Source organism: Corvus hawaiiensis, chromosome 5 (assembly GCF_020740725.1).
Source record: "Corvus hawaiiensis isolate bCorHaw1 chromosome 5, bCorHaw1.pri.cur, whole genome shotgun sequence".
Classification (NCBI taxonomy): domain Eukaryota; kingdom Metazoa; phylum Chordata; class Aves; order Passeriformes; family Corvidae; genus Corvus; species Corvus hawaiiensis.
The window spans coordinates 19,534,481-19,557,363 of NC_063217.1; the positions used below are offsets into that span (position 1 = coordinate 19,534,481).

At 40.0% G+C, this 22,883-nt stretch overlaps 1 protein-coding gene and 1 long non-coding RNA gene across 3 annotated transcripts in view; one reads left to right on the top strand and one right to left on the bottom strand.

Annotated features, from left to right (window-relative positions):
* Positions 1 to 313: 313 nt before the first annotated feature.
* LOC125326497 lies at positions 314 to 8,929 on the bottom strand. The gene is made up of 3 exons (XR_007203834.1): positions 8,847 to 8,929; positions 5,330 to 5,393; positions 314 to 1,628 (listed from the first exon to the last, which is right to left on the bottom strand). It is a non-coding gene; the product is annotated as an uncharacterized LOC125326497 (long non-coding RNA).
* A 31-nt stretch (positions 8,930 to 8,960) lies between these two features.
* The window catches only part of STIM2 (stromal interaction molecule 2), a 71,509-nt gene continuing 57,586 nt past the window's right edge, over positions 8,961 to 22,883 (top strand). For both annotated transcript variants that reach the window (XM_048304815.1, XM_048304816.1), the window contains exon 1: positions 8,961 to 9,234. In XM_048304815.1, the coding sequence (XP_048160772.1) occupies positions 9,063 to 9,234 (172 nt within the window). In that variant the 5' untranslated portion in view covers positions 8,961 to 9,062. The remainder of the gene's footprint in view (positions 9,235 to 22,883) is intronic.

The following is a 22,883-nucleotide window of genomic DNA, read 5'->3' on the forward strand; positions in this document are numbered from 1 at the left end:
ATGTTTTTCATGCAAATGTAAGCCATCTTTTCAGTTTTCTCTAGATGGAAGTTTTGTTCCTTCTTACAAAACACCATGGTGAGATTATTAAATGACAAGTGCAGGATAAATTACTCTTTCCTGACTTCAGTCCAGACATTAAAACAGAGATGGTTACTGATACTGTTCAGGAAATTTTTCCAATGCAATCAGGTCAGTGCTGTGCACTCTGCTTTTGGTGGGACCAGGCCATTCAAAGGCAGGGCTATTATGGAACAGAAATGTTCTTTCAAGACTCAGTGCTTTATTAAGATATTAGTGAGGACTAATGATAGGCATTTAAGCTTTTCATTTCTTCCATAATGTAATATATTTTAAATTTTCACTAGCCCATTTATTTCAATGTGAGGTTTTCAGGCTGTGAGATCAGTTAGATGTAAAAAAGGGAAGTTGATAGCATTTAAGAAGTACACCACTCATTCTTTTCAGCTTAAAACTCTCAGGACAAGGCAACCACCCTACCTTAAGGAACAACACCCACTGCCATAGTTTGTGGTTTACTGCAATCTCTCTCCAGTAACTCTTTATACGTGTCACGTCTACCTCAAGCCTTTATAGTTCAGAAGCCATTAGCAACATACAAGGTGACTTGTAAGGTCCCTGCTAACCCAACCCGTTCTATGATTCTATGAACCTAATTTTTTGCATCGTGTTTCTTGAGCTTGTCTCTTTTTACAGATTACAGAGATACCAAGATAGAGAGGCTTGTTCTGGAGTGACATGGAATCTTTCAGTATTGAATGATCACAGACACTAATTCCAGGGGAAGAGGAACACTGCTGGTGTTAGCACAGACAATCCCCCTAGGAACACATCTTAGGAACCAAATACTCTTCTGAGACTCTCTTTAGTCATTTTAGTTCTGAAGATATTCTCTGAAATTGCTTCTGTGTAAACATGAAGGCAGATGCTAAAACATTAGAAAAAGTTTACCCATTGCTACTGGATGTGCATTCCAGCTCCTTCATGCTGTGAGCAGTTACCTGTATGGGTGTTTTCTAGTTATATCAGTAAGGCCTAAAAGGTATTTTTATTCCTGTGTCCCAAGAACATGAATAAAGAAGGCATCAGGGGCACTGTTAATTGGTCATTTCCTAATGGACAAGAGACAGAAGATACTCTCTCTCTTTTTCCTGAAAGTTGATTTGCCTCTCCTCTCCATGTTTGAAAAGCTTCAGATCTTAGACACTTATTTTAGTAAGAAATTAACAACCTGAAGTTCCCACTACTCTCTATTGATTCTAAAGGGGTTAAGAGTTGACTTTCTCTGATTTAGACTTTTAGTTGAGCCCTTCTCCACATTTCCTATTAACTACCATGAACAGTTTAGAAAGAACTGCTCAAACTCATTAAGTAGAAGATAAAAAATATGACCTGTCCCATACAAGTCATATCAGAAAACTGACAAACTTCACTGAATGCAGAACTTTTTTGTCCCACCCTAACCAAAACTGTCACAATTTCATAATGAAGGCAGATAAAGAAATAAAAAAAAAGTCCAGATCCAAGGAAGATCATGAAAACTTGTTCAACTCCAGTGTTCAAAAGGAAGCTTAGCACATTGCACACAACCTTGGAAGTACCACAACCTGCAAAACAAGCAAGAAAAAAATTAACTATGTGTACTCTTTCTGAAAATGTAAGCCATGGATGAAATTTTACTCTTTATTTTTGTGAGAAATACAGCTGTTTGTACTAAGTCATAACACCAGATGCCCAAGGTTGTGTTCTGACAGTAGGAAAATGGCCTGTATCCAATGACCTTGTGACTGAGGATGTAGTCTCCGATGCTTTCTCTCTATTACCCAACTCAAAACATACAAAAATTGAGGCAAAGACAATATACCTGTTACTTGATTTTTTTCAGTAGTGGTTTCCATGTCTCCTTCAACTTTCTAGGTAACTTGAGACCAGCTTTCTGTGCCTCTGCAGAATGATCTTATTTATCAGATTCTGTGTCACTCACAGTACCTGGCAGTGGAATGCCACAGATCTGAAGAGCTCCTGTTTACAGGATGTGCAACTTGGCTGCAGAAATTCCAGGAAACAGTCTGCTTGCTGTGACCTCAGAGCAGCCATTTCAATTTGCCACAAACCATCTGACAATAGAATTGTATTTACATGATACACATGTTCACTAGGCTTTTTATTACCCTCTGTTAGTCACAGATCATGAGAATATAATCTCCCATTCACCGAAGCTCTGGCCTCTGATTGAGTGATTGCTCATTCCACTTTTCAATCAACAGCTTCTAAAACTATCAAAACCACACTTGAAGTAAAAGCTTTTGCCACTTTCTTCTTACTTCTTCAGAAGGTCATAAATAGTCTTTGTTCTCATCCCGAATATTGTCTTAAAGGGACAAATGATTTCCATTATAAATAATTAATCTGACAGCATTTTTCTGACCATGCTCATTCAGGTAAAGAGCAGCTCTATATATTATGAATTAAGCCTTTATTTAGACAATAAAAATATTCTGAAAGTTACTACTCACATTATTTTTAATGCAACAGTTACTTTATAGACACTGAGAAGATTAAAACTGATCCCCAGAATGCCTCTACCAGCCTGAATAGGCAGACTCCATCCTGACAGGTCCTGTTACAAGTGAGTAGGAACTATTTTCTCTGAGAGAAAACATACCCAAACATGTCCCAGGAGGCACTCTTCAATACTTGCTGCATGCACAAGAATGTGCTAAATTACTCTGTCCAAATTATACTTTTTAAATTGTGGGGTTTATTCTATTTTTTTTTCACACTGTTGATCAGTATGCTTGTTATAAGATAAAAAATAGTCATGTGCAGTAGTGACTCTCACCACCTCCTGATTGTGCTTTTCCTTGTTTCCTGTCTAGCAGGAAGGGAGGGAATAAGACACAAAGCACTGACTGTCTCTGGTTAGGTAATGGTGGATTTAGAGATTTGCTGAGATTCAGGGAAAGTGAAAGAAAGATTATGTACATACTAGGACCGTTTTTTTTCATTTGGTGGTAAAATGCTCTGTTCTCCATTCCCTCTAGGATAGCCTTTTTTGGTGAGTCACGTTTATAGCTCTCAATTCTGTGTTGAAATAGGTTGAATTCTCACCTTGCTTGAAAACTGAAAAAGATAGCCAGCAATTTAATATTGCTGTTCATGAAACATTGGGGATAGTTACATTGATCATTTAAAGACAGTTTGAACTACAAATGAACACATTATGATTTTACTGTGAATGCAAAATTACCACAATAAAAGTCTTCTTGAAATTTAATAAGATGTCTGGACTTTTACAGTCTGGCAATCAATTTTGGCAAAACCAGTTGTAGTGTTGTATGTTCTGAGTAGACCAGATTATGAACTCTGTCACATCACGATCTCCAGGTCTGTCCCTTGGTAGTTTTTAACATATTTCTTATCACCTAAATCTGTAATGTAATTCATTTCTACAACCATTTTTCTGTTGTTCCAAATGGTCTTTAGCTGTCAAAATATGTAACAACCCATCACTTTGTTGTAATCTGACAAGCCAAAATATTCAAGATAGCAAAATCCTTCCCTACTCCTGCACCACCAGTAAGATTGTGTCCTGGCAAGCTGTTTGGCTTCTACTACAGATTCCAGAAATCAAAGTACTGCCTGAAATATTTTATTCACTCATTCTGCTATTGTTTTCCTTCAGACTTGGTATCTCCGGATGTGCCTCCAGATCTTGTGTAAACAGATTGAGTCTTTGTTTATTTTTGATATAAACAGAATCCAACCACAGTCTGCCTAGCCAACATCTTCTAACTGGAATGGCATCTTTGTTCTCATAAAGAACTCAACAATTTGAGAAAAGGATAAGCAAAGTTTCCATGCAAATACAAGACTCAGCTGCAATGAACACTTGCTGAACATTGAGTGTTCCAAAACTTCTTTTATATTTGTCTTTACTCTGTAAGTGTTAAAGAAAAAAAAATCCTCTGCAATGCCTGTGACAATGCTGACTGAAAAGAATATCTCATATTAGGAAACTTAATAAAAAAGTCCTTTGCAGATCTGCACCTCTGGTTTGCCCTTAATGACTGCCTCTTCTTTCTTATTGAAAGAGATTTGTCCTTTTTGCAGCATTTTAGCCTATTACCAGGTAATTTGCTCATTTGAGGGATATCTAGACTCATGGTCTTTGATAAGAAGATCCTAAGGGCTAATACTCCCATCAGATAAGGAAGATGTTTCACTGACTTCCATTCTCTAAATTCCAATTTTCTTATTGGACTGAGATAACATCTAAGATCCATAGTCTCTGAGTCCATTAACAGCTGGAAATGCAGGACCACTTAAAATACTTCATATAGTTTCCTCTTGAACTAACTATTTTCCCTCCCCAAAATACACACTTCAGTAATCCAGAAACAACTGAGACGGGGTTCCTGAACTCTCATCTTGGCAAATACAAATCTTATAAAATTCCACCTTCATTTGATATTTTATCAGCACATGAAATCTGAGAACTAGAGAGTTTTATGATTTGGGTGCATATAGGAGTAACTTCTCTAGTCAAGAAAAGATATTTGAATTTTAATCTCAAGCCTGTTCAAAAAGGAATGTTTCTTTTCACAGCACTAATAGAATCAAATGTTTCTTGGACAACTTACCAATAATCTGATGGTCGTTATCTTATCTGAATTTGAACTTATTGTAAGTTTGTGCTTGCATTGTTTTTTAATTAAAAAAAAAAAAAGTTATTGTATTAATTTCTGAGTCTTCTTTCCTGTAAGGTGACCTTGTAGCATTTTTTTGAGCTTATGCTTTGTTTCTGTTTTCCCTACCAGGTTTCTTTCTCATCTGTTATTATTAGTCTGGTTCATTGTTCCTCATCAGTCGTCTCATCTACCCAAAGCATTCACAGCTTGTAGTTTGGAGAGACTGCAAATAGCACCAAAGAGCAGAAAAAACCCCTTTTTTTCCTTTATTCTACTGTTCAAACCTGCTTCAGGGTTATTACAGGGCTGGCTGAATGTATGTATTGGAAAGAACTGTTGGCATTAAACAATTCTGAAGATTATTTCCTCTCCCTTTTTCTGTTCAGATAAATTGATGTGGTGATTAAGGCTAGGTGAATGATAAAATTGCTAACAGAAAAGGCAACTCAAAGCAGTTAATAAACACTAATAAAAAGGAAAAAAAGCTTTCTGCTCTGAAGATCAATGGAAGAATGCAGGTCAGGACTCAAAAAAAAAACCAAACCTCTCAGGTTATCTATACAGCAAAGACCACTCACAAAATTCGACCAAGACTGTAGGAGTCCATTAATACTCACCTGGATTCGTGACAGAAGGTAACATAAATAGCTGAACCCTTAGGCTTCGAGACCAGTTTGCTCCCTGCAAAAAAATAAACGTAGGCAGTTGTGGGAAATGCTGTTGCAACATTCTATCAACAACGTAGCACATGCCAGTGCCGGACCTTCTTCGGGAAATGTGGTTGTATTTAGAGCAGACCTTGAAACAAAGCAACTTTATAACTCTTGCTCACACTCTCAGGGTGTTCCCACGCTCCAGAGCACCGGGAACATGCGCCCCTATGAAGCCCATACAGTGGCAGTGGTGACCAGGCTGCCCATCCGCCACAGTGGTGCCTCTGTCCAGACATTGTTGGGTCCAGCATCCATGGCAATTACACAGGAGAGAAGTGATAGCAGCTGTGAAGTTCTCATCATGTCTCCTGGGTTTCTCTAAGCTGGCAACAAGGCACAGATTTTGGATATGCCTCTTTGTAGCCTTTAGCAGCTGACAGTGATCAGCATCTCCATCCTATCTCACCTCTGTGAGTCATCAGGATTTCTTCATTGCTCTTTTTCTCCAGAACTGGGTATCTTGTAAAACTGCACACAGATGTGCTGGGTTGGGTAATTTGGATGCCGTTAGCATAGTCCATGCTGAGAACTCTTTTGCTGCTGTGTGCTTCATCCAGCGACTCCATGCCCAGACATTACCATTCATTCTCCATTCACAACAAATTCCAGCCTTTCTCTTACAACTGTCCACAACTAGAGGCAGAGAAAACATTCTAAATTGCAAGCATACCCAAGAACCACACAGCTCTGCTGATGAATGGAGCAAATCACAAGTGATGAAGAACTGTGAAAAGGCTGAGACACTCAAAGCCCTCTTTCCCTTGTTCTTTACTAGCAAGGTCAGCCCTCAGAGCTCATAGAGCTCTATGCCTAGTTTGGCAAGGTTTGGAGGAGGAGTCTTCGACTAACTGTAGAGGAAGGTTGAACTGAGGATTCTTTAGCAAATTAGATGTTTCCAAGTCCTTAGGGCTGGACAGGAGCTGCTTGTAAAGGCGCTGAGGAAGTTAAGTAACACCATTGTGCTGCTTCCTATCACCTTCTAAAGGCTGTAGCAATCAGATGGGATTTCCAGTTAGTGTAAAAAAGCAAATGTCACATCCAACATCAAAGCAAGGTGCAGGAAACTGCAGAACAGTCATCCTCACCAAGTATCTCTCTCAGAGGAGATCATGAAGCAAATCTTTCTGGAAGCCATTTCTGGGATGACAAAGGACAAGTCAATTCAGAAAAACCAGCACAGTTCCACCAACACAATTGCCTTCAGTCATGAGATAGTTGGCTCTATGACTGAAGTGATAAGAGCAGCACACATTGACTTTAGCTAGGGTCTTGCTGTGACATCCACAGCATCTCTGTAGTCCAGTGGGGGCTGGGTAAATGGATGAGGTGGATGGCAGTCTGAACCACTCTACCTAAAAAGTAGTGGTCACCAGTCTGAAATGAAACTGGCATGTGCTTATGAGTGATGTTCGTTAGGGTTGAGTAGGGGGGTTAGACTACATGAACTCTAGAGGTCAGACATTTTTCTCTGATTCTGTGATGAAGCCTTGCAGGGCACTCTGTAGAATTTGGGTCCTCATATTGAAACCACAAATTATTTAGGTTTCAGTGGATTAATGGGTTAGGCTGCAGCCTTTCCTTGATTCTGAGCTCATGCAGCTGATTCTGCATGATATGAAGTGGCAGTGCTTTATGAGGCATTTCCAGCTAAGAAGCTTCTCACTGCGAGATCTTCTGCTATGGTGTGCTGACCAGCAGTAATGTCCCCCGAACTCCAGAACATTGCTTTGAAACACTGCTTGAAAACAATCCATTCCGTGCTTCGTGATTTGGAGACTGGTAGTTGAAAGCAGGAGGTGAAAATGAACCAGTATTGAAAAAGGATTTTTAGTAAGGATCATGTCTATTTTAGGCCCATAGCGTTTTCTTGGACTGTCCCCATCTCACAGCTATTCTAATGCAGAATAGGCTTTTCTTTACAGTACTTGTGCAGTCCTGTGCAGTCCGGATCTTTTGACTCCCGTAATTCTCAGTTAAAACAGTTCCCACTTGTCCAGAAAACTTGCCTCTTTCATGTACCCTTTATGCATTCCTCTCTCTTTGTAATGTAACATTAACTAATTAATTAAATTAACAGCTGGTTTCTTTGTTTCCATCTGGGAAATTTACTCTGCTCCAGCTCCCCTCCCTAAAGTTAAACAACACTGAACAAGCTTTCTTAGGATACAGGCTTTTCATTGTTTTCTTTGCACAAGATCTGGTCAGATACTGTTGGTCTTTAAAGGCTGTTGTATTCACCAGCAGAAATGATAAGGCTATGCACAGACTTCACAATTCAGAGTTCATTAGGTTTAGACACATTTTCCAAATCTTCATATGCTATACGAGTACTTTAAAGTTTTGGGGTTTTTTTCAATAAAAGTACGTTTCATCTGGGATGGAGTTTGCATGCCAACTATGTCACTAGGGAAATTGTTTCCTGCTGCATTTAATAGTGCTGTAATGATTTCACAGTTAGCTTTCCAGTTAGCTTTCTGCTGACCCGCAGAAGCAGCTTGTACAACTCCATTTTGTGCTCCTGTCTCCTGTAGGGTCTACAGAGCAGGCAAAGGCTTTTCTCAAGACTCTTTCAACCCCTCTTCTGTTATTTTTTAGGTAACTACAATAGTTAATAGGAAAGGTAATATTTATATAGCTTTTAGCATCCGTGCTGCATTATTTTCTCATGTGTTGTGTATCTAAGATAGATTTAATTTGGTCTTTAAAGGCTGTGTTATTTTCGTTAGATGGCTCTAAACAGAATGCTGGAACATACCACAGGTTTGGACAGGACAAAGCACAGACTTTACTGCCATTCAGTGGCTTGATGGAAACATCATAAGCAAAAGTGGTTTTTTTTGGTCAAGAATTGAAGCATAATGAAATCGCGGTTCCGTCTTTGTTAAGACTTAGTGTTCCTGGTTTCAGTTGTGTGAGATCAGACTTGAATCTCTTCCTTTTCTCGTTTTGTTTATGTTTTGAGAGGGCTGTAGTACACACCGAGCCGAAACTTCAGAAAGCTCTCCTCAGGTGTCTGCATTAGTGGTGCGATAGGGGCAAGTGTAACAAAGTCCGAGGTCTCGGGGTTTTGCCCTGTAGCTAAAATATCTTATTTTCACGTTGTCCCTTTCCTGAATCCGGCTCAGCCGGTCTGGATCTAAGGGGTTCTGGGACACGCCTGGCGGCCCGGGAGAGCCGGCGCTCCGCAGGTGCCGGCATGGGCTGGCGGGGAGCAGGGCGGAGAGCCGGGCGGGCCCCCCGAGGGCCGCCGCGGGACTGCTGCTGCCCGCACCGGACAGAAGCTCCCCGGTAGGAGCGGCTGGGCTGGGCTGGGCCGGGCCGCGCTGCGGGGGGATGGGGATGGGGATGGGGATGGGGATGGGGATGGGGATCGGGATCGGGACCGGGACCGGGACCGGGGCCGGGGCCGCGCGGCACTCACCGCCCCTCCCGGTGACGTCACCGCGCGGTGACGTGTCGCCCGGCCGCGCGGGGGCCGCCGGAAGCGCCGGGAGGCGGCGCGGGGCCGGTGCGGGCTGGTGCGGAGTGGGTTCGTGCCGCCGGAGCGGCAGCGGCGCAGAGCTCAGCCCCTGCCTGCCTTCCTTCCTTCCTTCCGTCCTTGTGTTCCTGCCTTTGCTCCGCGGCAGCGGCGGTACCGATGAGCGGGCTCCGAGCACCCGGCGTGCGGCCGGTGCCGACCTGCCTGCTTCTGCTGGGGCTGCTCCTGCCCGCCGCGGGCGCGGGGTGCGAGCTGGAGGCTGCGGACGGCGGCGGCGGACGGCGGGGAGGACGGGGAGGCGCGGCCGCCTCTGCGGCGGAGCCGGTGACAGGTAACGGCCCCCGCGTGTCGGTGCAGGGGTGGGACGCTGTTCTCCCGGGGTCCGCGGCACTCCCGGGCGCCTCCGTCCGCCTCCCGCCGCCGCGGGGCCGGGCGCGGTGCGGCTCTGCAGAGGGCGCCGGGCCGGTCTGCAGGGGGTCCAGCTGCGGCGGCGGCACTGCGGTACTGCCCGGCGCGGCCCTTCCCGGGAAGGAGCCCGCCGCAGGATGTGTGCAGGATCCTGTTGAATAGCGATATTGTTGAGATCCGGAGCCACCGCTTCCGCGTCGACTCCCGCGGTGCCGCCCGTGCGAGTGTCCGGGGCGCCGCCAGCCGCGGCCGAGAACCCCCGAGCGCGCCCGCCCCGGCGCCGCACCCGCGGGCGGCCTCCGGCGGGGACGGGGCTGCGGCGGGGACGGGCGAGGGACCCGCCACAGCCAACTCGCGGGTCCTGCTGCATCGCAGCACAGCTCCTGCAAAGGCAGAGGTGTCCATCCCTGCCCCCAGGGGGGTTTAATTCTCCAGGAAAGTGGAAAGCATTCCAGCCTTCACTTAATTCTTCAAAGAAAAGTCGCATTACTGTACTTAGGGCAATTGGTAGTTCCTGCAATTAAAACCAGCGGTTTTACCGAAACATTTAAAATAATCTAATTTAAGCAGGCTTTGATGGCTCTGAATTGCTTATTCGTATTCTGAATCTATCTTGTAAGGAGCAGGAGGAAGCATTATCGCCTTTAGACAGTTCACTTAAGAAAATGGGATTTGTATCTTAGGAAATTCTCGGAAACATTTAGAAGTTTGTCCTGTCTCATAATGTGCTTTTCAGAAAGCTCTGTAATTGGAAGGAAGAACATGGAAGGTGGACGAAACAAGAAAAACCCGTATCTCTTTCGAATCAAAGTAGTGTGCTTTTCTTATCAGAGAAAAATTTCTGATGATGTTTGGAATACTATTGACACCCTGAGCTGAAAGTACTGAACTTCAGCTGATGACACATACCTGGGTTTCTTCTCAGCCCAACACCTTAAAGACATGAATTTTAATTATAATTAATGAAATGTCAGCAGTGGTCAAGAAATAACTCCAAGATAGAGATGCAAGGCTACGTGATCTAGCGGTCCTGTTAGAGGACGCGACATTTCTGAAATCTGAATTGTCCAATCTGTTGGCTTGCTGTATAAACTGAGGAAGTTGGAACATCCGCAGTCTATGAAGCAGCAGTTGTACCTCCCAAGGGTGTTGTGGAAATGCTGTATCAGAACAGCTTTCTCTCTTTTTTTTTTGATTGTGATTAATCTGGTTGTAGGTGGTATTAAACAGTTCTTACTATGAATAGTACTGACACTGTCTACATTTTGTGCTTAATCAATTTGGATGTGTCAGTCTGTATGGAAAAAAACAAATTTTTTTAATGTTTTATGGACTGTAAAGGTACCGAGATGCCTATCAACTGTGTTCTCTCCCTCTTAGCAGTGACTCTGGTGAAGAAGAAATACAATTATTTGAGAAATCTAATTTGCTATGAGTGGATTTATTGTGTTACATGACAGTATGGTCTGGAAAATACATATGGTTGAAAGCCACCTTAGAAACAGTGTTAAATTTTCGGGGGTTTCAACGTAGTTCCATGTTCATCCAGTTAATAAATACGTGTTTCAATTTGTCATGGAAGTTGTTTGCCTATCTAACTAACTCCCAAGTAGTTTTAAGTTACTTTTTGCGGAGCTGGAATAACTCCTGAAGGTTTGGAAAGAACCAGATGACTTTTTCAGGGGGTGATTTTAGCTATATTATCTATCATTTTCCTGAAAGATAAAAGTTGCAAATGTCCTGTTGAGTTAGGAGAGAGTGCCAACACTCGTCTGGAGAAGAATAGAATAAACTTTTAATTCAGTAGTTTTGACAGGTTTGAGAAGTACAACGCAGAAGATAAAAAGCTGCTAAATATAAAATGCTGTGCTAGGAAGAGGCTATGGGATGCTCAAATTGAGATGTTCGGGAAACAGAGCTGTAGGAAATAATTCATGACTCCTAGTCACAAATTGGTCCGAATGAGCAACATGCAGCTGGCAAAAGTAGATGCCATCCTTGGATATGCTGATCCAGTGTAAATTACAGAAGGCTTTTATTTTTTCTTTTTGATTGCACTTTTGTCTCTAGTTTTGAGTATTAAATCCAAAAAATACAGAGGACTGTAACGATGTGGCTTGAGAGGCTCAGAACCTATGAATTAATTTTTTTTTTTTTCATCAAAGTATTGCATTATTTTGATGTGGTGGAAAAGGCTGTGCGATGGGTATGTATGCAAGAAATGGTTCACAGAAGCATTGGGGTTTTTTTTAAGCTTTTTTTCTTTTTTTTTTTTCCTGTGGTTGAGATGTAGGCTAAGAGGAAGTAAATTTTAGGGGGTGTGATTTAGATTAAGTATAGGCTGGAAAGTTTTTACCTATAACAGTCAAATTATGTAGATTGTTAAACAGGTTCCCATTATTAGAGGTTTTTATTGGTTTAGAGAAGAAACTGGCAAAGATAATCTAGACACTTGACAGAAGAGGGATGTACGATGAGTTTTAGGACTAGGGAAGTGCCTAAGATTCTATTTTTGCCATATTTCATCAGATATTCAGGTATTTACTTAATTTTTTATATAGATTATCATTACTGTTGTCTTGTCTGTGTATATGTGCCTTTTTAACAGTATTTTTGAATGACATAGGTAACATATGACACTGTGCTTGAAGGTTTTTAGTCATGATTATGAAAATTGGACCAATAAAACTGTGTCTCCATTGGAGGGAACATTATGAGGCTGCTATTCACTCCAGCTCTGCTTGTTTACTACTTAGTTTGGTAGAAGGTTTTAAGGAACCTTCTGTTCTAAGCTTAAAGATAACACTTTTTCACATTTTCATAGTCACCCAATTTTAAGTTGCTTTGTAATTCTGGATAATTGTGGATTCTTTTCCTGTTTAAATTATCCATGATCATGGATTAACATGTCTGCCTTTGGATGTGACAGAGAGCCTGCACCTGTAGTTGGCTAATAAATTTCTCTCAAATTATGTCTTATAATATTTGAGACCAGTTTTAACTACAGCACTACACTGTATTTACTGAAGAAACAATAGGCAACATAATGTAACCTTTTTCTTAGTAATTCAAAGATTTTTCTTTTAATTGCACTCTGTTCTGGAACTTAGCCATCATCTTAACACTCTGAGCTCTTAAAATTAATCAGACTTTGGCATTTCAGAAGTGAAGGTTTCTGGAAAATGTGTTCTTAGCTGCAATTTTACAATTGGCTTAAGCTGTTCTAATGTGGGTGGCTGTTTAAGTGGGGCTTTTTTCTCTGGAGTTGACTCCAGCTGGCCATGCACACAATATTGTTACCACAAGAGAGCTAGTAGGAGTAGGCATGCTCATCCCACTGCTGGAAAACCACAAGGAGGGAAGGAGTTTCATGCTCCCTTTCTGCTTTGTACCACTGGACTTGCCCTAATGTTGTGATGGGCACTGTCTGTTGCTTTGGCTTGCAGGAACGTGACAAGAACCACAGGGACCAGGAAAAACTTTAAATTTCTTACCAGACTCTTTCCTGACTTGCTTTAAGCCTAGCACCAATGCAGAGAAGAGGGAGGACCGTGGGGTCAAGAGAGGGGAACAAGGATGGTCTGCTTCCTGTGATGGCACCTAGAGATAGTCAGAACAGAGCTGTTCATAGAGTTTCATCACTAAGGTGACTGTGAAACTGCATCAGTGACTTTTTTGGGTCTTGAATAATGTATTTGGACTTTGGTGGTTGTGCGTGAGACTTTGTGTATGGTGAACTAATACAAAGAGGATGGTGAATTTGGTCACATAGCAAAATGCTTTCGCATGGCTATTTTGGCATGCACTGGTCTTAAAAGTTTGTGAGCTATGAGACTTCTGTTGCCTTCTTAGTAAACTGCTAGTAGATTTCTCTAGTGATGAAGACTCAGCATTACAGGTTTGCTTTTTTTTTTTTTTGCAATTCCATTACTTCTGGTTGTCTCTAGTAAAGCTCCTTGTAATCTGGTTTTACCATTGCTGGTAGGAGGACAGAAATTTCAAGTCCTGTCTCCTCTAAAGCATGTTGACTTCGAGTTGTCGTTTATTTTTTGATAGCATCTCAATGCAGTCGTTTGTCTCTGGAATAGAATTAGTTTCTCAGTTGAATTAAGTTTTTAATTTCTTAGCATGTTTTTTATTTTTAGTGATGAAGAATAGGAGAAATGCAGGTGTGATCTCTGTTTTGATAGCTCAGTCAGCAGTTGCATTGTCATAACTATGAGATACAGTTAAAAAAGCTGTGAATGGCTGGATCTGTAGACAGTTTTGAAACAAATATTAAAAAACAATTAACCAGGAAAAATCATGGCCTTTATGTAGCTGAGTGGGTTTGGACTCCCACTCAGAGATAAGATATCAAGCATTTGTAACTTCCTCTGCCCTTAGCTGAGTTTTTTTACCTTACAGCATTCCAGTGTTTGGATTGTAACTCTTCAGTTCTTCTGCTGGTGTGTTCTGCACCTTCTGGTGTTCTGTGAGCTTTTTACCTTCACCTCTTCTGAAGATTCAGTCTTAGTGTTGTGATTTAGAAAGGTTATTTAGCTGGTTTTTTTTTTTTTTTTTTTTTTTTTTTGTGTTAAGAGTAGTAGTGTGTAGCGGACCCTTTCTTAAAACCCCTAGTGTTGGTCCCTGAAATGTTTGAACTCTATCATCTCTCCTTCAGCAGGTTTTTGCGTTGCCCTTTCAGCTATAAGCTTTCTGAAGACAGCTCTGCTTTTCTGAGGACCTCCTACCAGATTCTGACAAGCTGGTCCCACGCAACTTGGGCATGACTCATTTTCTTCTGCTTAACTCCAGGGATACTGATCTATCATAACTAGATTGAGCTGCCATATATTTGTCAAAAGAGGACTGTACCCAATGACAGGAGCTGTTGATCATGATTAGATTTCCCATGATGATACTATTACTATGAAAATCACCTAAAAATACATATTTTTTTTTAGCATTTGTATGAAGTAAGCAGTTTGATAGCTTTCTAATTGGTTTTTAGTTTGTGTTCTCTAACTTGTACATCTTTTTTGTATTTAGTATTCATTCTCAATCAGCATTTAGGGAGAGGGGCGTACAGCAAAGAGCTGTGATGTGGGAAAGCTAAGAAAATTACTAGTGCTCTTTTTTTTTTGAGTTTTTAGTGCATGGTCAAAGACTCTTCAGAAGTCAAAAGTGTATTATTTTACATAAGCATTGACTAATTTACTGCAGAAATCCTGCTGTATGGGAAGACTTCATTGGGATTAGTCTGTTAAATCCTGTCTGTGAAACTGGCGTTTTAAAATACAGGAACTTGAGATGTTTATCTTGAGCACGTAAGGGAGTGTGAAAAAATAAATAACCACAATGTTTGTTGTCCTAAAATAAGCACATATACATTTTTAGAAACCAAGGTGAGTTTCAAGTTATTACGTAAGTTATAGTTATTCTGCCTTTGGTTACTACTAAGTATCTTCAGTTACTATGGAAACTGTCTGCATATCTGAAAGGGGAGGACTGAATAAAATTATAATGCATTGTTAAAATTTAGGATCAGCACAAACAGAGTATGATGATTGTCAGAAAATTTGCACTTGTTTACTTGATTTCTCTGAGCAATTCAAACTTAACTGAAGAGAGTTTATCTATACCTTTCTTCCCCTTGCCCCTTTTTTCTGGATCTTGCTCATTTTCCTTCAAATCCAAAAAATCCATGGTATTTTTCGAAGACCTGGTAGAGGCGGGTGTCTTTAAATCTGTATAATGAGATGTATTCTAGAATTTTAACTAAAATTCATCTTGGAAATTGAAGATAATGTGCTTGTCAGAACAATTCAGAATTTGAGTGTACAGCATTCAGAACTGTTGACTCATTTGATTAAACAGAATTCAAATTAACAGGTAAGAACCACTGACCTTTTTAATCTCGTTCCTGTGGTCTCTTGCCAAGATTTTAAGTATATCAGGAGATTTTCTCTCTATGCAGACAGTGTTACGCTACTGCAGGTGAATCTTGCTTCTCTAGTGATTCCTAGATGTTGGGATGGGAAGGGAACCCATCACTGAGTTACTGCAGCTTGTATTGCAAACCACAAGCAGCACCACAGAAGCTTGTGTAAATTGGAATTGTTGTTGAGGCTACTTGGATTGTGTGAAGCTTTAACTTCTGCAGTAGCTCGGAATTTATAGGAATTCAAAGATAGCTTTGATCCTTTTCTTCTAGGCAGCACTTTCTGTTTCCTACCTTTTCTTGTACCTCATGAATGATTTAAAAATTGTCAGCAGCCCAGCCCTCTGATACTGTCTCCAGCTAAAATTTTAATACCTGATTGATTTTTTTTTTTTTTTTGGTGTATACTGTGTTTCTGTAGTTATTGTAAGAAATGGTCATGTGCTCAGCTTCTAGAATTGAGATGAGTAGTTTACTAAAAACAGTAGTTTAGCTGAACCTATTTAAAGCTGTGTTTAAAAGCAAGCAAACCTTGTGATAGAGTATGAATTTAAGTAAGGTTTTGTTGAATAAAAATTTGCTGAAGACATTTTGGTTTTCTTGGCTCTGTGTACTTTCTCCTTAAAAGGAGAAACTTTCCACACATGAAGGTGTGGTCTGAATGCTCCTTTGGAAGGGGTTAATTGTATGCTATTATTAAACATGTAATAGTGTTACAGATAAAGGAACAGTTTTTTTCAGTTCCATCTAGTGTCTCTGTGAACTGAATTACTTAAATTCAGAGTTTTCTGCAGGTTAAATATGTTACTTAGAAAGGAAATTTTCACACAAATGTTATTTTATTTCTAATAGTAAATAATTCTTTGTGGCTCCTCTGGAGATGTGTCAAGAATATCAAGAATAACTCCTGAATGTGTTTTTTTTTTTTAATATGTGTAGCATTTGACAAATGAGTGAATGGCTCAATAAACGATTATTTTTTAGATTTACTCTGTTTTCATGTACAAGTATGTTCAGTGAGCTTTGCTAGGAAATTATAAGCTTTGACTAATAACTTTTGTCAATCTGCTGAATTTTTTTTTGTACCAGACACAGGCTTTTGCTTGAAATGCCTTCCCCCCTCCTGCCCTCACTAGATGCATTTAGCAGGTGGGTCTTCTGTTTTTATGCCTAGATCTAAAGCATATAAAAAGAATCGTATGTTGTTTCTCTCTAGCAGTCTGGAAATGACAAGCTTGATCAGTTTTTCCTCATTTTGAAATTCTACACAGTATTTTCATTTGAAGAACAGCAAGCAAGAAATATTATACTGTTAACAAATAAAAAGCTTAAGCAAATCAGGTGTTCTGTGATGATTTTGAAACAAATATGAAAGGTAGTTTTTCTGAGTAGGAGTCTTCCTTCTACCGTAGTTTTAATTCTAGATTGCTATATATAGAAGGTTGCAAGGTAACTTCTTGCTGTAACATTGTATTTCTATGTGAAAATACCGCTGGCTTTAGTTATTTTCATTGCCTGAAGTATTAAAAATTGTTTGGAAGCGAAAATGAAATTGCCTTTTTTTTAGTGCCAAATACTTTTTACTGTTTTGCTAAATATGAAGATTAGATTATATAATATCATATAGTTCCAAAATTTGTATTGTTATGTGTCAAGAAGGACAAATATAAATATATCTTTTCCTACTTGTGGTTTTTAGTTGCAAATGAAATGCATAGAGACAGTACTGTCTTTCCCAGAGTACATTTTAAATTTTTATTTGAAAAACTTAACTCTGCCAGTACTTTTTGGAACCTGGCTGCCTCAGTCTCTTGTTCATACCTGGTTCAAGTTCCCTGAATATGGTTATCAGTGCCGTAGAGGGTATTCTAGTTACTTTGGAAACAGCACGGTAATATGTCAGTCTAAAATACAGATAAGAGCCACTGAAAAGGATTCCATTGACTTCAGTGTATGAACCTGTATTATGTATTCACTGGGATTTCATTCTAAGACTGCATTTAAAGTAAAGTAGTATTTTGGCTTTGGTCTTGTATACCTCCACTGCCAGTAACTGGTTTTACAGTGATAGTGTTGCAGGCAAGGGTTGGGGACCTGTAGCTCTGCAGCTTTAGAAGATGTTAACCTTGTGACTGGTTTAACTTGACCTTGAAATGGGCTGTTTCTGCAGGAAAGGGTGCTCCTCCTTTGTGCTTGTTGCTTTCTCTCACTCCCCGTCTATTTTGTGTGTTCCAGCTGCTCACTTATCGTGTCTGGAGGTGGACTGCTTGGGGGAATTGATTGAGCTGAAATCTGGGGGTTCTTTTCATCAGGATAAGGTCTTTGCTTCAGTTCAGTGCACAGCTGCACTACAGTGTCTTGTGAAGAGATAAAAGTGCTGGAGGAAAGTATTATTAACCATTTTAGTGTAAGCCCACACATGCCAGGTAAATAGAAATTGAGAGAGTTGGGTAAAGGGAGACTTAGGTACTCACAAAAAGCTACATTTTACCCAGATGTTACCAACTGTGAATCTGAAAAATGACATTCAAAATTGGTAAGGAAATACTTCAGCTATCCATAGCACTTGTGGAGAGGGGCTTTTAGATTAGCAGTAGAGCCATGATTTTAGCAGAGCTTCTTAAAGCGATCAGTTACTGTAGAGTATAGTAGCTTATAGAAAAATGGGTGGTTTGGAATGAAACCTTTGTTTTGGGAGTTAATTTGGTTTTTGCCTATTGGTTTATTGTAAGAGAGTTTATTTCTCAAAATTGAAATTGCTGGCCCAGGCATAATTATTTACTTCTATAAAGTAAAACTGATGAAATATGATTTTATTAATACAGGATAATAAGAACATGTCCCATTCTGATTTGGCTGTGGATGTTTGAAAGCTAAAAAACCCACCTATCTGAACTCTAAATGCATCCAACTGACTACTTTTAAACACTGTTATAAAAGAATCCAAGTAAAATTAGTTTGTTTTGCTTATTAAGTAAACATCCTAAGAAACTATGCATCTGTGATGTGTTATTCTTTTGTCTCTGAAGCACTCGGAAGCTTGTTTTATGTTGCCTCATGTCTGTTTATAGTATCCTATGAACAGTAGTCAAGGCTCTAATTTCTCTTGATGTTGATGACTGGTAAGATTTCCTTATTCCAACAAAGTGGAAGCTCTGTATGCAACCTGGTCTGTGATCAGGTTCACAGAAATCACTGTTTTCTTACAAAACAGTGATGAACAATCACTGGTATCATGTCTTAATGGAAGGAAAAGGGATGCATTTGCACAGTACTAGATGGTTACAAATGGAGGATCAGAAATAAATGGAAGTTTGGTGTGTGGTGGGGTGATGAGCTGGGACTCAATGTAAGCTGCTGTTGCATGCAGAAGTCTCTGAAAGTATTTCATGATATTGTGTGACAGGGAGATGAGATGGTAGTGTTGACATGCAAAAGAGTGGTGCAGGGAGAAAAAAGAGGAAGGAGCTTGCTTTAATGAGTAGGTTCGTACCATTAAGTGTATTCTCAGAATTGATTTAACTGATTAAATGGATCTCTGATTAGCTGTTATAGTTGAGATTTTTGGGAATAATAGTGGATTCTTCTTTGGAAAAAGCCTGGTTGTTGGTCAGGAGGAAATACTACAAAGTATGAAGACAGAGAAATAGAATACTGATCACTGTCACTTGAAAGGATGTGTGAAACTAGAAAATACACAGAAACACACAGAGAATATTCTGAGTTAGAAGGGATCTGCAGGGATCATCGAGTCCTACTCCTATGTAAATGGCCCATGCTTCGACTGAGCCCACAACCTCAGCGTTACTAGAGCCATGCTCCAACCGAGCTAAGATGCTTGAATCAAGCTTGCCAGTGCTTTTATATGCATATTTTTGTGTAAGATAAGCAAGTAGGACTTCTTGGTGTTAAAAGACCTGCCCTGTGGCTGTAGTTCTTCAGAAGCTAAAGGCAGTTGTGGTTTAGGCCTTCAGCCTGTCTTCTTCCTCATGCTGAGCTGTTTCAATTTAATAGGTTCATTTTTTGCTGGAATAATATGCTGAAATTAGCTAAGCAAAGGTTGAATGAACAATGGGCTGGAAGCAAGGAAGGCCAAGAAGGTGGAGGGAGGGATGGAAAAGCACCGTGTCAGCCAGATGGGTTTCGAGTCTTAGGAGGGAGATAGCAAGGGTGTGGTAGGCCTCTTTGAAATAATGAGTATTATAAAGCAGGTAACTGAAGGAAGACTGGTACTTATTTTCATGCTATGAGGCCTGGAGGCATTAATCGCAAAATCAGCAGAATGTTTGAAAATAGATATATCCCTGCCCCCTTTCCCAGTTTCTAGGGTGAAGTGGGAGAACATGTCTGCACGAACAGGTACAATTGAGCTAGAAATCTCATTACAGTGGACTGTTCTGTAAATGAAAAATGTGTTGTTTTGGGGAAAAAATTTTGTTGCCATCAGCCTCTGTGCTGCACCATTTGCTGCTAGATGGTCCTTGGCAAGATTGAATTGGGTGGACACCTTTGAGTAAGTGTGGCCATTTCATATGTTTTTGCTAATCTTCTGTGAAACTGCAAGGTATGGTTGTGTCACTTGAGACTAAACAATTTGACCATATAGTTGCCATTTCCGTTAGCATTTCATTTTTTCTTTTTGTGCAAATGTTTAAAGTGATTGCTAAAGTAGAAAGAATAAGAGTAAAATGCTTAAAGGAGAATGTCATAATGATGTAGTAAGCTGCACCATAATTTGTGTGGTTAGTTTTTGGGAGGCGTAACTAATTGGGTGTTTTCAGTTTGAAGACTGGCAAAATTTTTGCTGGCCTTGACTCACTTTTAAAATTGATTTTATTGAACTGTGTTTCTGCTCTTGATTTGTATTGGTTTGCAGTCTCCTAACACTGAAATTTCTTTCATGCCAGAAGTTAGCAGAATTACAATGATTTTTTTGGTTTTGATTTTCTTTTATCATACTTAGTTTTCTGTGCCCAAAAGGTTGTCAGCAGCAGATTAACATTCTTACAAAAGCCAAAGAATAAGACAGCCATTGCTTTGTTGCCCAAATAATTCTTTTTATTCTTTAAATATGAATATATTAGTTGATTATTCATTCAAATAGATGCTTTTTATGCTTTAGTAGAAATGTTTTAAGAAGTGCTTCTTTAATTCTGGTCATATGTTGTTTTGATGCTGCGTTTTTGGGGTCTGTGAAGTGTTGGAGAAGACTTGAGGCAGAGGACTAAGCATAACAACCGAATATACAGAGTTTTCAGAATACAGTAATAGTGTAACTGCTTAAAGACTAGATATTGTCTTGCTATCTGTCTTTGGTCTTTTACCTTCAGATCTGACTGTGGGTGGAGATTTTAGGCAGCTGTAGGGTTTTAGGTGATAGTGAAGATTTTGCAGGTTAATCAACTAATTTTTGAAGATCATTCATCCAAATTGCTTTGGAAAGTGGGCATTTACTCTGTAGTTACTACAATGCCACTCTTATTTGTAGGATATTGAGGGAAAATAACTAACTTCTTGGACTTTGTGGCCTCCTGTATTTTTTTTTCAGTCCACCACCTGCCCCACCCCCAAAGATTTATAAGGGTTGTTGAAATGAAAAGAATTGTTTCACTCCTTCTCATGTGATTGTGAGTACTTGAAGTGAAACTATCTGGTCTTGTCTTGGGTTCTGCTCTGAAAACTGACCTCAGAAATGTTTCATGTATGTGTCTAGTTCAGGTTGCCTTCTTCAAAATTTTGTTGGTGTCCACAATTAAAACAAAAGTGGAAGTGAAACACTGCTGGTAACAAGGACTTTTTGCGCATGAAAATTAAGGGAAATATGGTGTTCAAAGGAGTGAAAATTGAGTTTGCTTTTTCAGGTCTGTGCTGTAGTTTCAATGACCATAAAGGATGAGCTTAATTCTCCTATGTTAATTGGGAATGTAGTAAGAGACTAGTTAGAAGCTGGAAAGGAGCATGTATTTAACTATCAAGACAGAGCTATAGTTGTTTTTCTTGGCAAGTTTTGCATTCAGAATTTTGAAGAAGACTGACTTAAATATGAAATTCTGTATTGCTTACTGCACACAGTTGAGAATTGGAAAAATCAACGGTATACTGCTATGGAAAACAACATCTTATGTCCCGGGATCAACACAGAGGCTGCCATTTATACAACTGCTTGTATATTTCAAAGAGCTCCTTTTGTTTGGCTAGGTAGTGAATTTGACATCAGCACTTAACTACAGAACAGTCTGTATTGTGTGGAGCTAAAGCGTATAAGACATTTCCCTAAAGTATTCTGCTTAACCCCAGGGTTGTTTGATACCTAGTGGAGAGGATAGTTCCTGAGTCTTTTCTTAGTGTTGGCATGTGAAGCAGGTGTAAATTAGAGACATAGGAAAGGGTGAATTATGGTGTTCATAGTGGTAGTGTCAAGTACCAACACCAATAATGAAGTTCTCTATTGCAGACGTGCTAGGGCAAGGTAAGTGCTGTTCTTGTCCTGTGCATCTTGCCCAGGAGCTTTAAGTAGCCTGTAATATTTGCATGAAAAATGAGCCATTGGCTCTGACATGTTCACGTATTTTATGAAGTAGCCTCACCTGATGGTTTTGGATTTCTCACTTAGAAATCTTTTGAAACCTGCTACTTCTTTGGTCTATCTCAAACTGCTGCTAAACAGAGAATACTTCAAAGTAGAAGTTGGAGCTGGTTTGTTTGTTTAATAGGCAAAATCCCTTGATTTTACAGATTGTCATTTTCTGTTAGCAATTGAAATGGATATGAGGTTTAATTGTAATGAAAACAAGTTCAATATTTCATTCCTAACCTAGAAGATTTTAAAGACAATGGGTATAACTAAATATATATGAATATGGTTTAAATATTTCTATCAGAAATTATATTTTATTTTTGTTAAGGTATCACCATCCAAAGGATGGCTTTCAGGCATCTTCCGGTTCTTACTCGGTTGCTGTTCCTTTCAGAGGAAATAGAGAAATAATGATTTGCATTTGGCAGGGCAGGCAGAAAGCTTTGTTTTTGCAGTGCTGGGTGAAGCATTTGTGATGGTTGCTGGTGGGGTACAGGGCCCAGAGCAGAGGAAAGCAGCCAGACCAGTAGCAGCTGTTACTTCCCACACTGGAAACATCCAGCAGTGAGACTGCTTCCTTCTTGGCTTTTCTGAATGGCTGTTGCTCATGCCAAGGCTGTTGTTGTTATACTGGACTTAGAGAATGCAGCATCATCTGGAAGCTGGTGTTTCAGACCATGCAAACTTCAAGGATGTAGTTGGAAAAGCATATTTGGGTAGCATTTACTATGCAGTTTCCTGCTTCACCTATTCGTATTATTTTAATTTGTTGTTTAACATTGTTGAGTTTGTAGGGTGCAGAGGTGTTGAAGTGGATACACACGGTGTTACCGATCTGAATCTTTGAGGATAGGATTCATTTCACATCTCTTGAGGTGTCAGCATCTGGGCTCCTTCTATAATAGACTAAACTTGTTTTGTCATGACATAGAAAATGTTGTTTGGACATATGGACCTTGCCACTAAGTGCTCACTGTGTCAGATTTCTGTTGAGTGTGAAGAGGACACTTAGTTCAGATACAGGGGAAAAAACATTGCGCTCCTTGCTTTATATGAGGACTGTTCTAAAAGC